The sequence below is a fragment of the Leucoraja erinacea genome, chromosome 9 (assembly GCF_028641065.1).
Source record: "Leucoraja erinacea ecotype New England chromosome 9, Leri_hhj_1, whole genome shotgun sequence".
Taxonomy (NCBI): Eukaryota; Metazoa; Chordata; class Chondrichthyes; order Rajiformes; family Rajidae; genus Leucoraja; species Leucoraja erinaceus.
In genome coordinates, this window is record NC_073385.1 from 48663161 (window position 1) to 48682028 (window position 18868).

The 18868-nt window shown below is 41.8% G+C and overlaps 1 protein-coding gene across 6 annotated transcripts in view; it reads right to left on the reverse strand.

Moving 5' to 3' along the window:
• LOC129700352 (gephyrin) overlaps window positions 1–18868 on the reverse strand; it is a 459263-nt gene that overhangs the window by 253637 nt on the left and 186758 nt on the right. For all 6 annotated transcript variants that reach the window (XM_055640758.1, XM_055640759.1, XM_055640762.1 and 3 more), the window contains exon 3: window positions 1169–1226. In XM_055640758.1, the coding sequence (XP_055496733.1) occupies window positions 1169–1226 (58 nt within the window). The remainder of the gene's footprint in view (window positions 1–1168; window positions 1227–18868) is intronic.

The following is an 18868-nucleotide window of genomic DNA, read 5'->3' on the forward strand; positions in this document are numbered from 1 at the left end:
ATGTTTATCATTATTTTTTTTTGATTTGCTTTTGAAAAAAAATTAATAAAAAGATTTTAAAAGAAAGAAAAGAATGCAATAATTAACATCAGCATCAAAGATGAGCGAGTTATCAATCATAGATTCTTGATTAATAAAGGCATCAAAGATTACAGGGAGAAGGCATGAGAATAGGGTTGAGAGGGAAAGATAGATCAGCCATGATTGAATGACTAGACTCAATGGGCCCAATGACCCAATTCTGCTCCTATGACTTGAAAACTCTTAAACCTATGAATCATATTGACTATGTTATCTTTTGATAAAATAATGTCTTCACAATCAGATATGATATCTGCTAATATTGCAGCAATTGGTATCAAACAGCAGAGTGCAAGCCTAAGAATGACAGCTAGTAAATTTCTTATGGAAACATAGAAAATAGGTGCAGGAGGAGGCCATTCGGCCCTTCGAGCCAGCACCGCCATTCATTGTGATCATGGCTGATCGTCCCCAATCAATAACCCGTGCCTGCCTTCTCCCCATATCCCTTGATTCCACTAGCCCCTAGAGCTCTATCTAACTCTCTCTTAAATCCATCCAGTGATTTGGCCTCCACTGCCCTCTGTGGCAGGGAATTCAACAAATTCACAACTCTCTGGGTGAAAAAGTTTTTTCTCACCTCAGTCTTAAATGGCTTCCCCTTTATTCTAAGACTGCGGCCCCTGGTTCTGGACTCGCCCAACATTGGGAACATTTTTCCTGCATCTAGCTTGTCCAGTCCTTTTATAATTGTATATGTTTCTATACGTTTCCCCCTCATCCTTCTAAACTATGAAGGTGTTGAAAAGCCATGTAAAGAAACTGAAAGACCACACCTCGATGTTGCAATGGGTCGTTATCATGTAAAAATAGCCCATGAAACAGTAAATGTAAAGCTGCAGAGCCATGCACATTACTAAAAACCTCAGTGAATTGAATACAGTAATGTCAAAAGGAAAATGAATGAGCTGCTATTCAGCTTATTAATTCATGTCAGCCACTTTTACAGTGGACTGCTCAATTTGCAGCGAAATAATAGTTGGTGTTGACTAGTCTTTAGAGTCTATACGTCTCTTAAGTTGGAATATGCCGGAATTGACCAAAATCAAGAACAGTCCTACAAAACCGAATAAAAATTGTCACTTACCTTGATTTCATCAACCTCATCAGGTACTATCTTGTATGCAGATACTGTTCCTCCCAACCTATAAAACAAAAATGTAGGCCTTTTAGTACATTTTGTTTTTCGACCCTTTATGGATAATCTCTTACAAGTTTGTGTCATAAAGTCAAAGACAATCATGCTCTTCAGCCCACCACATTCAAACTGAGCTTTTTTTAAAATCTATACCCCACTTACCAGCATTATACCTGTATCTTTCTGCTCTTTGCCTTTTTAATTACAGTGCCCTCCATAATGTTTGGGACAATGACCCATCATTTATTTATTTGCCTCTGTACCCCACAATTTGAGATTTGTAATAGAATAAATCAAATGCGGTTAAAGTGCACATTGTCAGATAATAAAGGCCATTTTTATACATTCTGGTTTCATCATGTAGAAACTACAGCTGTGTTTACTTCTTCTTCTATGTAGTTTTTTTTGGCGGTTGGCAAACAACTTTTTAGTGCATTACCGCCACCAACTGTTATGGAGTGTGGATCAAATAACATTATAACTTATATACTAATAACCTATATCTTTCCAAACAAATTGGTTACCCTGAGAAAAAGCATTAGGATTTGATAGCACTTATATGAATTATTTTGTAAAATATCTATTAAATCAAATTGTACTTTTTCTTTTCTGAATCGTTCACTCATTTGTCTTCTTTCTTCCTCATACCTCTCACAATGTATAATGACATGCTCTATTGTCTCTTCTTGCCCACAGTATTCACATCTGCCTGTATTATGCTTGCCTATTATAAAAAGTGTACTGTTCAGACCAGTGTGTCCAAATCTGATTCTTGAAATTACTGTCTCCTCTTTTCTGTTTTTTCCTGCACATCTCATTTCTCCCACTTTCCTCTGGACTCTGTAGAACCACCGTCCTTTCCGCTCTTCCTCCCATTGCTTTTGCCATCTTTCCTTCAGTCTTTGCTTAATAATGACTTTGATTTCAATTTTACCTATGTTAATATTTAAATCAACCTTACTTCTTTTTGTTACCTCTTTTGCTACCTTATCTGCCATTTCGTTTCCTCTAATGCCAATGTGTGCTGGTACCCATAAAAATATGACTGTAAGCTCCATCATTTGAATTCTGAATAGTGTTTGTTGTATTTCAATGAAAATGTCTGGTCTACTGTCTGAATGGCTGTGCTGTAAACTCTTTATTGCTAAACTTGAATCTGAACAAATAACTGTCCTTAAAGGCCTGGTATCCTCGACCCACTGTACCGCTAACAATATTGCAATCCAGCTGTGTTTATACATAGTCCACCCCATTTCAGGGCACCATAATGTTTGGCACACATGGCTTCACAGGTGTTTGTAATTGCTCAGGTGTGTTTAATTGCCTCCTTAATGCAGGTATGAGAGAGCTCTCAGCACCTAGTCTTTCTATCACCTTTGGAAACTTTTATTGCTATTTATCAACATGAGGACCAAAGTTGTGCCAATGCAAGTCAAAAAAGCCATTTTGAGACTGAGAAACAGGAATCAGTGTTGGAGACATCAGCCAAACGTTAGGCTTACCAAAATCAACTATTTGGAACATCATTAAGAAGGAAGTGGCGAGCTTACTAATCGCAAAGGGACTCGCAGGCCAAGGAAGACCTCCACAGTTGATTTCAGAATTCTCTCTATAACAAAGAAAAATCCCTAAACACCTGTCTGACAGATCAGAAACACTCTTCAGGAGTCCGGTGTGGATTTGTCAATGACCACTGTCTGCAGAAGACTTCATGAACAGAAATACAGAGGCTACACTGCAAGATGCAACCCACTGGTTAGCCACAAAAATAGGATGGCCAGGTTACAGTTTGCCAAAAAGTACTTAAAAGAGCAACCACAGTTCTGGAAAAAAGCATACTACCTCATCTTGAAAGTACTGGCTCACTTATCTGCATTGATGATACAGCTGCTGATGATAGTAACATCATGAATTCTGAAGTGTATAGACATGCTACCTGCTCAAGTTCAAACAAATGCCTCAAAACTCATTGGCTGGCGGTTCATTCGACAGCAAGACAATGATCCCAAACAAACTCCTTTATTGCTTTAGCAGTATATCAAAGCTAAAAAATTGTAAATTCTTGAGTGGCCAAGTCAATCACCCGATCTGAACCCAATTGAGCATGTCTAAACATCCTAACATAACATCCAAACATCCTAAATACTGAGCATATCTTTTATATGCTGAAGAGATAACTGAAGGGGACTAGCCCCCCAAACATGTATAAGCTAAAGATGGATTCAATACATCAAGTTCACACTGATCATCGATCACCCAATCACATTTGCATTATGTTCTCCCACTTTCGCATCCATTTCGTACACATTAGGGACAATTAATAGAGGCCAATTAACTTACAAACTCTTTGGGTTATGATAGGAAACAGGAGCACCTAACGGAAACCCGCGCAGTCACAGGGAGAACATGCAAACTCCACACAGAGAGCACCAGAGGTCAGGTTTGTATTCTGGTTTCATGCATTGTGAGATAGCAACTCTACCAGGGTGCCCCCCTTTAAAAACATCCAGATTAATCCCATTGCATGAATTTAAAATTCCCAGCTGCCATGGAAGGATTTGAACTGACTCTAGATCTACCATCCAAAACTGTTTGCTAGCCCGGTAACGTAACTACTAAGATACCATATCCTGAGTATTGAACATTATTGATCGCTATTCCTATTAATACCACAGCATATGTTTAATTTTTTTTTTTGTTCACTAATAGCATAAAACATTTTCCAGTGAACTAGGATGAGTTTAAATGGATTGTGGGAAACTGAGCCGCTATGAGTGTAGAAAGAATATGGGAATGAGACCTTGTTGAATGTCACATATCAAGGAAACAGGGCCGTGGTGAGTTTAAAAGGAGCTTATGAAAAGGGACCTGGTTAGTTCAAAAAGAGTAAAAGAATGGAGTCCACTGAGTTTAAAAAGGACTGTGAATGGGGCCCAAATGAATTTTAAAGGGAGCATGGGAAATGAGCCCCTGATAGTTTAAAGGTACTAATATATTCAGGAGAGCCAAACGCCGAACAATTGTTTTTTCCAAACAATAAGATAGTAGATTATGGCAATATATCAGAAATTAGGATTGAGTTCATAGGAATTTCAGGATCTGGCAGCACCTCCTCATCGACTGGGAAAAGAACATCTTAAAAGCACAGATGTGGAGAATGTATCATCAAAACAAATATCAGAGCTGGATGAACTGGGAGAATGGAATGGAATCCTTACAAAAAACAAGGCAAGAGTTTTGTCACAATACCAGGGGGACTCCAGCATTGCCATAGATTTTGGCCACTAACTTGTCTCCTGAGATGGAGAGAGGAGTGAATGAAGAGGCAATGTTGGACCCTGTGAAAGTGAGAGTAGCTGGGAAACTAGCAACAAAGGAGATGGAGAGTGTCCTTTCACCTGCTGCTTTTAACTACCTAATCAGACTCTTTTAGTTCTTTATACACTTGTACAATGCTCCTCTGAATATTATAAGCACCAGAGAACAATCTTAGTTTTGAAATCAAACTGAAAACTTCAAAAATACTCATGATATTATGCTTTGTAAATTGAGACAACTTCAAAATCCTTTTCAAATGATCTCTGTTATAATTACTTCCAAAATTCCTTAATTAAACAAATGTTGTTATAATATTTCAGCATATCATTTATGTTTATGATTTATTAAGACAAGAATTATTGCATATATCTTCCAGTAAAAAAATATATTCTACCATTCATTCTTTGAAACAATTAATCAGGAATAATTATTCTTGACATAACTGTTTTGACTCTAAACACTGCAACATGTACGAGTTGCTGACAAATATTTTACTCACATTTCATGACATTTAAAAAATAATCCAACCACTGACTCAACTTGAAAAATGTTCACTACAAAACAGTAATTTGAGTTAGAATAAGATGGTAAATATCTTGGCACAAAGAAATTGCTCCTAATTCTTTCAGACATAAGTGGATTATTTATACTTCAGACCTAACATAGAATATCTGATGATTTGTGTTCTATTTATATAGGCAATGTGACGCTGGAGCTATATTCACAATCACCATGAACCTAAAGAGCCATATGACCACTGTAATGTGCCCCATCGCATCAAACACAGTACAATCATATTAAATATATTACTAGAGTGGCGCAGCAGTAGAGTTGCTGTCTTACCGTGCTAGAGAACTGAGTTCGATCCTGGCTACGGGTGTTGACTATACATATATTGTACGTTCTCCCTGTGATCCCATGGGTTTACTTTAGGTGCACTAGTTTCCTCCCAAAACTCCAAAGACCTACAGGATTTTAGGTTAATTGGCGTCGGTAAAATGGTAAATTGTCCCTAGCATGTAGGCTAGTGCTCGTGTATGGGGATTGCTGGTCAGCGTGGACTCGATGGGCCGAAGGGCCCATTTCCGCACTGTATCTCTATAGTGTAACTCCTCTGAAATTTCTAACAGTAAGAATGCTGCAGTCATGTCATATTTGTTCTGTCCCACTACAGAACAAACACACATGCTCATGTAAAACAATTTAATTCCTCATATTCCGCTTGGGGAGTCTGCATCCTGCGGACAAGAACATTGAATTCTCCCAATTTTGTTAGCCCTTGCTGTCTCCTCCCCTTCCTCAGCCCTCGGGCTGTCTCCTCCTATCTCTCAGCCCTCGGGCTCCTCCTCCTCCCTTTTACCTTCTTCTCCCCGCCACCCCCCATCAGTCTGAAGAAGGGTTTCGGCCCGAAACGTTGCCTATTTCCTTCGCTCCATAGATGCTGCTGCACCCGCTGAGTTTCTCCAGCATTTTTGTGTACCCTCCTGTAAAAGAACATGTATTTCAAAGAATTTGAATGTATATGGTGGTAATTTTCAGGCCTTGTCTTAAATGAATGTCAGGCAGCTGCTATTCAGACAGAGAGTGGTCCTTATATACAATGATCTCACAACCAAACATGCTTGTAACTACTAATATTTGTAATGGAAGTTATTTGACATTTTGTTCTTGCTCATAACAATTATCCTTTTAATAACTACTCCCTAACAGTTGTTAACCGGTGTTTTTGTGTTAACCTTTTACAATGGGAGATGAATGAAAATTACCAAACTCTAGCATAATGTAATTTCTTATACTAATACAAGCTGCGTATCAAGCTGGTGCGTGTGGCTTGAAAGAATCAGTCTGAGTAAAGCTGTGAGTTAGCTTCATGCATTACAGACTCTAAATAACCCATGTTATATATTAAATCTCCTCAAATTACAATAACACAACCAACATTCCTCTTAGCTACTACCATTGTGGAAGCCAGATGATCTCTCCCAGTAATTTTTTTGTACTTACGGAAGTGTACTTTGTACTTACCGGGTATTGTACTTCCGGTGGCGCTGGTGCCAGCAGCCTCCACCTACAGCCCGGTATCTTTTTGTTTTTTTGTTTATTTAGTTATGAAAAAGTGTATTTCTTTGTGTTTTTATGTGGGGGAAGAGGGCACGGTGCGGGGGATACTGTCCTTCAGCTGGTTCCTGGTGAGGACGCGACTATTATTCGAGTCGCGTCCTCGCCCCCCCCCCCCCCCCCCCCCACAGCGGCCTACCTGCCTGGATTGGCGCGGCCTTTCCTGCCGGGATCGACCGGAGCTCCAGCAGCGGCGGGACAGCGCTGGAACATCGCGGGGCTGGCGATGCCTTACCGGGGGTCGCCGTCTGGAGCCCGGAGTGCTGGACCTGCTGCACCAACATCATGGAGCTTCGGTTTGCGGAGCTCCCAACGCGGGCGGCGCTGATGGACAGCGCGGGGTCCTGCGACTCTGCCCAGCTCGGCCTGTGGACTCAGGAGCTGCAGACTCCAGCAGCGGGAGGCGGCTGATCAGAAGGTCCGGGCCGCTGAGGAGGAGGATGCTCACCGTCGGGGTTCGGCGTCGGCGTCCCACCAGCCCGGCGTGAGGGCCTGAACATCGGGCCACCCGGGGCGGCGACTGCGGGTGCTCGGAAGGCCCCGTCCACGGATGAACACGGAGGGGAGGCTGGCTGGACTATGGTGCCATCCTCACCTTGGTGCCATTTATGTTATGTTGTGTCGTGGACTTCTGTATTTGTGCTTTTTTTACATTTTAATTCAAGTTCAATTTTATTTTTAATATGTTTTATTATTTATTTATTATTTATTTTTATTATTTCTTTGTGATTTTTTTATGATACTGCCTGTAAGGGAAATTCATTTCGTTGTCTCAAATTGAGACAATGACAATAAATTTGAATACAATACAATACAATTCTTCTCCCATGTCCTAATACAATTCACAAAGTTTTCTAACAGCTTCTTATCGAGTCCAAATCACACGTTTAGGAAATTGTTCAGCCAGAGCTGACCACACTTCTCGGTATCTGCATACAATGGCGTCTTGTGCATAGTGGTAGAATGATTGGTGGAAACAGGGCCGCGACGTTGAGACTCTTTCCTTGACCCCTTCTAACAATTAATATGTGGCTAAACTATCATTCTTAGGCCCTGCCATACATAGCAACTTCATTCAATTGGCTTGATCAGACTTCCGAAACAACAGCTCAGGCTCAATTTGAATCTTTGCTAGATCAGCAAAGTTTTCACCTTAAACTGAGTTGCTTGCCTGTACCTTTTCGTCACAAGCATTCCAACTACCATGTTTATTCATTCACACACTCACTCATTCAAGGGATGTGTTATTGAGTATGACCTCTCCATAAGACTTTAGAGTCGACGTTTCCCTTGGCAGGGGATGCAGAACTTGAGTATTCAGTCTCAAATTAAAACCATCAAAGACTGAGCTGAAAAATATTTTGAGCCAAGAGCTGGTCGTTTAATATAATCGACTCAAAGATCAATAGATTTTTAGATCTAAGCATCTATCTAAGCAAAGCAATAATTTAATTGTTCTATCACGGACACATGACAATAAACTCACTTGAACTTGAACTTGATATCATGGGAATAAATAAATATAGGGTTAGTTTAGGATAGTGACGTTAATGTAAAGGGTCGGTCTTGATCTTATTGAATGGTACAACAGGCATAAGGGGCTGGGTGGGCTACTTCATCTACTGTTTCTTACGGTGGAGGTTGTGCTTGTGACACCAGTAAAGCAGTAGCTTTGCTCTGGAGGAAGCCGGGTTTTAGCAGTAACCTTGGAGCAAGGCACATCAATGCAAATAAAGAGTATATGCAAATAATGCAAAATACTCCTGACTTGTGCCATGTAGAATTTACATTGTAGATAATAGAATAATGTGCTCCATTGCCTCAATATTTATATGATTTTCATGATAAGTGTCAGGTCAACGGATGAGCAGGTGAATCAGATAGTTTCGTGAATCACTTCTGAGAGCCACTCATGAAAAGCAAATTTAATTTTATATAATCAGATGGTGATAATTTTAGTCACATACAACACTTAAATACTTAGGCTTATTAATAGTCACAGGCACATGAGACTAGTCTACAAAGCCAACTTGGTCACATGGACATTTGGAACAAAGAGTCGGACATCGTGCGGTATAGCCCTATGAGTCTTGGACTCGATAATAAGTAACTGACCAATATTTTAATTCTTATTCTCAGATCTTGTGTATAATTGTAGTTCATCAATTTTCAGCTTAGAAAATATTTGAATCTTTACATTCAACTGTCAGCTGTAAAATGTTGCACCCCAACCATGCAATATTTTACGTAGGAAGAATCTGCAGATGCTTGGTTAAACCAAAGATAGACACAAAAAGCTGGAGTAACTCAGCGGGTCAGACAGCATCCCTGGAGAATAGTAAGATTAAACGAGAACTTACCAGTTTGAAGTTTGATCTTTATTTTATGAGGAGTAACGTTGAGGGATTACGTGAAGACCCCGCCAGTACGCATGCGTGCCAATCTTTAAAGCAGCGGTGTGAAATCTCAGACAACAGTTATTGAACTGAACATAGTAAGATAAGAGAACCATAATACCAGTTGACCTTTATGATAGAGGGCTGGGAGCCGAGGACACGTAATCCCTCAACATTACTCCTCATAAAATAAAGATCAAACTTCAAACTGGTAAGTTCTCATTTAATCTTACTATTTTACTTCGGAGTCACGTGAGTGACTACGTGAAGATTTTAAAGCTCTCAGATTTCATGCCGTGGAAAACGAGTCCAGGCGTCATACACTGCATCAGTAGGCCAATGATGAGTGAACATTAATATTGCATTCAGACATGACATTGATATAAACATGTTGATGCTATTAATGAACAATAGTGCAATAGTAACCTCCCTCAACCGGGAGGAAACATACCTAACATAGAGTTGACAAATACCCCCAATGAATTTGATCTGAATATTTGGACAGATCGATAGTTTGACCATCCTGCAGCCGCTAGGATGTGGTCCATAACCCTGTTGCTGCGGTATAGCGGTCCTAGTGGAGTGAGACTCAAAATGTCAATGTTCACTCCAGTATATGCCAGACCCATTTAATCCTCTGGAGAAGGTTTGTAGTGATTCCTTCTAACGAGGTTTATGTAACTAACAATATAGCTAGTCAGAGTCTATAAGACTCATAAGGACCTTGACATACTGGTGTAGATGCGTGATTACACACAACCCAAGGTCCATGGGATATGCAACATCTAGTTTGGTCTTATGTCCCTGTCTACTCTGCTTGACTGGTTGTGTTGTTCCTGCACCCCGAGCACACTTGTGGTTTCTTCAGCCAAACCCCTGTCTTCAGAGTCAGCCCAGAAGTGACTCCTAATGCTCCCCTCTGTCGAGGGAGATGCATTATGCAGCCCTCGATAAGGTGCTGCCATGGGCGTCCTAGGACCCCATGGTGACTAGAACTGCATATACTGGAGCATGTCACATTGGAGCATCAGCTCCATCAACCGCTCCATGCGGGATATGCGATCATAGTCACTCCCGCCGGCGGTGAGTCTTCACAGCCCGACTCGTCCGAGTCTTCGGGCCTGTCCGACTTCTGCTTGGCCTTCCCGCCAGTCTGTGGCATCGATTCCGACTGTGCAGGTGCCAGGTCGGAGACTGCTGATCAATAGCGATCCTGGTGCAGCATACCGCTGCTGACTGCCCACAATTCCGCGGTCGTCCTCAGTCAGTCTGGATGCGGTCCATTCCTGTAACATTCTCATAAAATAGCACAAAACAACCTCTGAGTTAGGATTTTACCTGCATGTCCTGTTTTAAACCTTTTGCTGCAGGGGCAACGCTCCTCCCGAGCCTGGTCTCCTGGTCTTAGTTGTTGCAGCTGGTGTTCCCTCTGTGGTCCTTGTAGAAAGGTTTCCACGTGGGGTATTTCTCCCCCGAGTTTTACCTCCGCGGTCCCTATAGCAGGGCTTCTCCACGATGTTCTCCAGTCGGGGCTTCCCCCCCTGAGCTGGGTATCCTCGCAGTAACTGCAGCCGGGATATCCCTGTGGTCCCTATAAAAGGGAAAGCCGCGATTTGCAATGTCGGGGGGCGGGGGGTATCTCTGGGTGCCACCAACAACAATACGAAGCCGCTGGTTTTCTGCCAGTGGCTCGGAAGGCACATCCACCGCCGCCCACTCCCCGCATTCCACGGTCTCCGGAGCGGTTCTCCAGGTGCCCCCAGCACCAATATGAAGCCGCTGGTTCCACCACCAGCGGCTCAGTAGGCGAATCCACCGCTCCCCGCGTTCTGCGGTCTCCCGAGCGGGTTCTCCACCTATATGAAGCCGCTGGCTCCACCACCAGCGGCTCGAAAGGCAAATCCACCTCCGCTCGCTACCCGCATTCTGCAGTCTCCCGAGCGACTTGGTCCGTGGGCAGGCATCCCCGTGACTGGGGTTCCCTGGAAGTTCGTGACTGGGGTTCCCCCTACTCCCGACTTTGCCCCGGACTTTTAGCAGGACCTCTAAGTGGAGGTTCCTGCAAGAAGATGAAAAACCTGAAAAAGTTTTTAAAAAACTTACCTCAGGTCTGTTGCTGGCAGGAGAATCACGTCCATCCTGCAGTCGTCACGCAATGCGAGACGATATGACACGCATGCGTACTGGCGGGGTCTTCACGTAGTCACTCACGTGACTCCGAAGTAAAATAGGAATAGGTGAAGTTTTAGGTCGAGAACCTTCATCAAACCTTTCTTCCTTTCCTTCCGAAAAGCTGACTGATCCGCTGAGTTACTCCAGCTTTTTGTGTCATGCAACATTTTATCTGCCTGCCTGCATAAATTGATCTGACTTCTAAAAGGAAGTTTATTTTCCCTTCCCTGTTGATATATATCTCTATTCCTCCCCATGGCGTCCGTGGTTTGAAATGGATTACAATCCAGGCAATTACATTTAATGTTCAATAAATTGATAAATAAACAGTTAAAAAAGGTTTAACAATTTCACCAAGTTGTACACACTGCAACTTTTGTTTGCATAATTGTTGCAAAGACTGCAAATGAAGGCTCTCGACCTGAAACGTCACCCATTCCTTCTCTCCAGCGATGCTGCCTGTTCCGCTGAGTTACTGAAGCACTTTGTGTCTATCTTCAACATCTTCCTTTATCTTCGGTAATTTGGACTTAATGACATGGACGATATCTCAGGCATGGCATTGCTAATCTTTGGGGGACGAGATGGGATATTATACTAGAGTGGACAAAAAGACTGCTTCATAAAGTCATTAAACCGGTGATTTCATTTTGATGGTCTGTTCTGCATAGGGAACTGTGATCCAAATACAGGTGACCTCCGCATTGTGGCCATCTGGGTATGGAATTCGTTAATCACAACCCAAAATTTGAGAAATGGAAAAATAATTCTCACGGAATTTCTGTACGCACGATGGCGCAGCAATAGAGTTGCTGCCTTACATCACCAGAGACCCGGATTCGATCCTGACTACAGGTGCTTTCTGGTAACTCTACCGCTGCACTATTATGCTGCCCACTTAATACTGTGGGACAACATGCTTTGGATATGACATCACAGTGTGAATTGAGTTGGCAGTCACAACCTGTCGTTCCTTTGCCACCCTGTCCAGTCCGAGGACATGTAAACAGATGTCTCAGAGTGAAGTGCGGGGTGGCAGATTGCAACCTTCACGTGGTCCGCCCTGTTTCGACGAATGCAATCAACCCAGCGTGCACAATCAAGTAAGATCAAATAGAACAAATTGTCCTACAGCTTTAGGCTATGCACGCCATACGCAAGAAGAAGAAGAGTGAAGTGCTATCCTGCTCTCTAACTCCGAGGCATTTTCCCTGACGCTCTACACTGTGGAGCGCCACATTGGCCATGCTACCTCTTACAACAACTCTCTAAAATAACATGAATGTCATCACAATGAAGGTGCGCCAGTTCCTCTACTTTCTCAGAAGTTTAAAGAGATTTTGCATGTTACCGAATCTCTAATAAACATCTACAGATGCAATTTAGAAAGTATCCTGACAAATTGCATCATGGCCTGGTATGGCAATTCCAAAGCACAGGAACGTAAGAGGCTGCAGAGGGAGGTGGGCACAGCCCCGCCCATTGTGGGCACAGCCCTTCCCATGATTGAAAGTATCCACATAAGGTGCTGCGTCAAGAAGGTGGCAGCCATGATCAAGGATGCCCACCATACGGGTCATGCCCTCTTCTCGCTGCTACTGTGACGCTGTAGGTACAGAAGCTTGCCAACCTCATGTTAATGAACAGCTACTTTCCTACGGCCATGAGTTTGCTGAACTGACCTGCACAACCCTAATCCTACCTCAGCAATAGAACATTACGCAGCTCTTGCACTATCATGGACTTATTTTCTAATTGTATTTTGTTCTCTTGTCTTGTTTTTGCAGAGATTTTCTTCTCACCATCTTCCAGAATTAATGTGTATTGTATATATATAATTTATGGTTTTGTGCATTGTGAGTCTATGCACCGGTGATGCTGATGCAAGCAAGATTTTCATGTATTCGGGTAATGCCAATAAAATCAACTTGACTTGGTGTATAGTGAGTATGCTGAAGGCTTATGACAAAAACTGCAGTTGTTAGCCTAGTAGTTTATGTTAACAATGAGCCCCTGAATGATCTCGAAATCCTCCAGGGTTTGATACTGCATTTAATGCACCATGAGTTTAGCATGCACATTTTAAAAAAGTGTCATACATTCTAAACTTTGAGCTTAAAATAATATGTTGTTGCATGTAGGGTAAAGAAACTTCCTGTAGCAGTCAAATTCCAAAAAGACAGGAAATATTTATGCCTGGAATATTTGTGAATGACATAAAAATAATATAATTTCCAAAATACTGTTGTAAAATGTGCAATTTTCAAACCAATAGACATTTTTCACATGTGCCTTTTACAGTGATTTTCTAAACGATATGCCAGGTATGCAGCAACCAGAGGCTCCAAAGAAAGCGTGTGACAAACAGATTTTGTGGCCATGGCAGAGGCTGTGAGGCAGGCTAAAATGTTGTCCACGGGATCTAATATTGAACACTTCAATAATTGAGGTATAAAGTGGATGTCTTGGATTTCTCCAGTCACTCCAATTTACATACGCCTGTTCCTCATGAGAACATATTTGGCATTGATTTATATTTTGGAATCATGTCATCTCCAGTCTTGAGATTTCCAATTATATAGTGACCAAAGATTAGGTCGTTCCTATCATCTGTTCTTGGTAAAGTACTAAATAGTTTCGACTTCGTAAAATGAAACGGCAATCAGAAATATTTTTTTTTTCATGTTTGCCCTTCAAAATATCACTTTTAATTTATGGAATAGGAATCAAGATGTTGAACTGCATGACATGATTTTTAAAACAAGATGCCTGCAAATTATTTCTGCGCAAGCATGTCATGAAATAGCAGAATATTAATGGTGGCCCTCTATAGATGAACCGTCTTTAACTGCTTTATCTTATCAATGATGGAATATAACATTGAATAGATTTAACTAATTCCATGGGGAAAAAGGACAAAATAGGAAAGTTACAGAAAGGACAAAAAACACAATTGTCCCAAAAATGCTTAAATAGATGTTTTAAGTTTCAAGTTAAAATAAAATTGTCACAGACACATAGAAGTATAGTGATTATGTTTGTTAGTAATATACAAACCAATTGCCTCGGACTCTGGTTGAATCTGTGGCAAGTACCTGCTCACATTTTACAATATTCACAGCAAATTTTCAAACTGTTCGGGCCCAGAATATACAGAACAGGCATGCAGTCAGCACTGAGGTGAACCACAATTGTCATTGTGGAAGGACTCTTTAGCAGCTTTCTCTCACCTGAAATATAAATAATGCAGTAAAAGAATTCCCCATGCCTCATACAGATTTAAACTCAAGAATTCCTGACTGAGGACAGACATAGGGAGAGAAGGGGTTGGGAATCTTTTTGTATTTTGCAAAAAATAATTGTTGAAAATTGAGCTTCTTAACAGATAACTCAACAACCACCTGCTCCTCCAAGCACGAGGAGAATTAGTTTAGTTTACAGATACAGCGTAAAAATTGACCCGAATTGGGCTACAAGTCCACGCAGACTAGCGATCACCCATACGCTAGTTCTATGCTATACACAAGGAACAGAAGCCAATTAACCTACAAACCTGCGCGTCTTTGGAATGTGGGAGGAAACTGGAGCACCTGGAGAAAACACACGGTTACAAGGAGAATATGCACACGCCATACAGACAGCACCCGTGGTCAGGATCGAACCGGGGTCTTTGGTACCGTAAGGCAGCAATTCTACTACCGCGTCACAATGCCGCCAAATTCTTCAAACAAATCAAAAATATTTTGTGTCCATTATATTTATGAACCTATTTCCTACATAATAGTTCCTTGTTTATAACACTCCAAATGTATTCTAATTACATGTTTGATAGGAAAAGTGCTGTCATAAGTTAAACTAAATTGAGGTCAGGGAAGGTGAAGAAAAAAACATGTTCATTGTTTTGGAGAATTTCCATGACTGAAATAGGTGCTTGGCTTGTCATTTCTATCATCAGATTTCATGGTTTTCAAAGAAGATAGGCACAAAATGCAGGAGTAACTCAACAGAACAGGAAGCATCTCTGGAGAGAAGGAATGGGTGACGTTTCGGGTCGAGACCCTTCTTCATACTGGTTCTCATGGACTTACTGAAAGACACATGTGTAAGTAGGATCTGAGTAAAAAACTACCGTAAGCATCAGTTGCAACAAAATTCCCTTTACCATGGGTTAAAATCTGACCTGTATTTCTACAATACCTTTGTACATCAGCATGTATAGGCTGCATGACAAGACTGGCATAATTATTAACAAATCAATTCCAGAGGCACAATTTTAACATGTACTAAAACATGAACATAAAAGGCAAAACATGTTATGCTTATGAGCAAAGGGATAAAAAACATGTAATGCTTAGAGCAGAGGGATCTAGGAGTACAGGTGCTTGGTTCCTTGAAGATCAAGTTGCAGGTAGATAAGGTGGTCAAAAAGGCTTTTGGCACTTCATCAGTCAGAGTATTGAGTATAGAAGTTGGGAGGTCATGTTGCAGTTGTATAAGATGTTGGTGAGACTGCATTTAGAATATTGTGTTCAGTTCTGGGCACCATGTTATAGGAAAGATATTGTTAAGCTTGAAAGGGTTCAGTAAAGATTTACGAGGATGTTGGCAGGACTAGAGGGTGTCAGCTACAGGGAGAGGTTAAGTAGGCTGGGTCTCTATTCCATGGAGCGTAGGAGGATGAGGGGAGATCTTATAAAGGTATACAAAATCATGAGAGGAATAGATTGTGTAGATGCACAGAGTCTTTCACCCAGAGTAGGGGAATTGAGGATCAGAGGACATAGGTTCAAGGTGAAGGGAAAAAGATTTAATAGGAATCCGAGGGGTAGCTTTTTCACACAGTGGGTGTATGGAACAAGCTGCCAGAGGAGGTAGTTGAGGCTGGGACTATCCCATCATTTGAGAATCAGTTGGACAGGTACATGGATAGGACAGATTTGGAGGGTTATGGACCAAGTGCAGGCAAGTGGGACAAGGGTAGCTGGGACACTGTTGGCCGGTGTGGGTGAGTTGGGCCGAAGGGCCTGTTTCCACACTGTATCACTTTATGACCACCCTGCCACCCTGACTACGCCCTCATTTCGCTCTCGCTAATAGGAGGAAGTTACAGAAGCCTGAAAACTGTAGCCACCATGTTCAAGAATAGTTTCTTCCCATCAAACTCCTGGTTTTCTCACTCTCTCAGAATTCAAAATAATTATTTTATGTTTTCTGATTTTAATGCTGAAATGCAATCCTGAAAACTAAATCAGAAACTTACTATAATTAAGTGAGTTCATCAACATTTCTGATATTGGTGCCTCTCATCTTCATATCAATCAACAATGTGAATGGATAATGCCTGCATTATCTAAGCATAATGATAATGTCCACACCATTGACCAAATCTTGAAACCACAATACATATTAACCTGCAAGTACTGAAAATTGTCATATATCAACATAAATTCATGGCAAATACAGTGGCTTGCAAAAGTATTCATACCCCTTGAACTTTTCCACATTTTGTCACGTTACAACCACAAACGTAAATGTATTTTATTGGGATTTTATGTGATAGACCAACACAAAGTGGCGCATAATTGTGAAGTGGAAGGAAAATTATATATGGTTTTCAAATTTTTTTACAAATAAAAAACTGAAAAGTGTGGCGTGCAAAAGTATTCAGCCCCCTTTACTCTGATACCCCTAAATAAAATCTAGTGCAACCAATTGCCTTCAGAAGTCACCTAATTAGTAAATAGAGTCCATTTGTGTGTAATCTAATCTCAGTATAAATACAGCTGTTCTGTGAAGACCTCAGAGGTTTGTTAGAGAACAATTAGTGAACAAACAGCATCATGAAGCCCAAGGAACACATCAGACAGGTCAGGGATAAAGTTGTGGAGAAGTTTAAAGCAGGGTTAGGTTATAAAAAAATATCCCAAGCTTTGAACATCTCACGGAGCACTGTTCAATCCATCATCCGAAAATGGAAAGATAATGCACAACTGCAAACCTACCAAGACATGGCCGTCCACCTAAACTGACATGCCGGGCAAGGAGAGCATTGATCAGAGAAGCAGCCGAGGCCCATGGTAACTCTGGAGGAGCTGCAGAGATCCACAGCTCAGGTGGGAGAATCTGTCCACAGGACAACTATTAGTTGTGCACTCCACAAATCGGGCTTTTATGGAAGAGTGGCAAGAAGAAAGCCATTGTTGAAAAAAATCCATAAGTCCCGTTTGCAGTTTGCCACAAGCCATGTGGGGGACACACCAAACATGTGGAGGAAGGTGCTCTGGTCAGAAGAGACCAAAATTGAAGTTTTTGGCCTAAATGCAAAACGCTATGTGTGGCGGAAAACTAACACTGCACATCACCCTGAACACACCATCCCCACTGTGAAACATGGTGGTGGCAGCATCATGCTGTGGGGATCCTTTTCTTCAGCAGGGACAGGGAAGCTGGTCAGAGTTGATGGGAAGATGGATGGAGCCAAATACAGGGCAATCTTGGAAGAAAACCTGTTAACGAGTCTGCAAAAGACTTGAGACTGGGGCGGAGGTTCACCTTCCAGCAGAACAACGACCCTAAACATACAGCCAGAGCTACATGGTTGGTGCTACACGAATGGGTTAGATCAAAGCATATTCATGTGTTAGAATGGCCCAGTCAAAGTCCAGACCTAAATCCAATTGAGAATCTCTGGCAAGACTTGAAAATTGCTGTTCACAGACGCTCTCCATCCAATCTGACTGAGCTTGAGCTATTTTGCAAAGAAGAATGGGCAAAAATGTCAGTCTCTAGATGTGCAAAGCTGGTAGAGACATACCCCAAAAGACTTGCAGCTGGAATTGCAGCGAAAGGTGGTTCTACAAAGTATTGACTCAGGGGGGCTGAATACATTTGCACGCCACACTTTTCAGTTTTTTATTTGTAAAAAAATTTGAAAACCATGTATCATTTTCCTTCACAGTTATGCGCCACTTTGTGTTGGTCTATCACATAAAATACCAATAAAATACATTTACGTTTGTGGTTGTAACGTGACAAAATGTGGAAAAGTTCAAGGGGTATAAATACTTTTGCAAGCCACTGTATCTGCTGCTAGTTCACAATTACAGTACTAAAATAAACATAATATGCATGGCATTACCAAAAAGATTATGTTACTCAACAGAAGCCAATTTTGATTGATTGTTGAAAATGATAACTTTACATATACAGGTGCACAACCTTTTATCCGAAGATCCAAATAACGAAAACCTCCGAATAGCGACATTTTTTCAGTCCTTGAAAAAAGGTCCTTGAAAACGTTCACCGAGGGCGGCCCGCAGAGGTGACAGCGGAACCTCCGGTCGGTCCTCGAAGAAAGGGGAACTAAAGCCCCATTCATAAAAGAGAAGGTGAGGGTATATTGCGCGGGAGGGTTAATAATTGACAATCTGCTGCTGCCTGCCCGCTGAGGTTAAAAAGTTCCCACGGTAGACTCACGATACACAGTGTATCGTGAGTCTTGCGTGGGAACTTTTTTAACTCAGCGGGCAGCAGCAAATTGTCGCTCCCTTCAGTTTCACCCCACCTACACCCCTCTGCTTCCCGGCCATGTGTGTGACCCCTTCCCTCCCCTCTCCAGCTCCCCGCTCATTGCACCCGCGCGGGG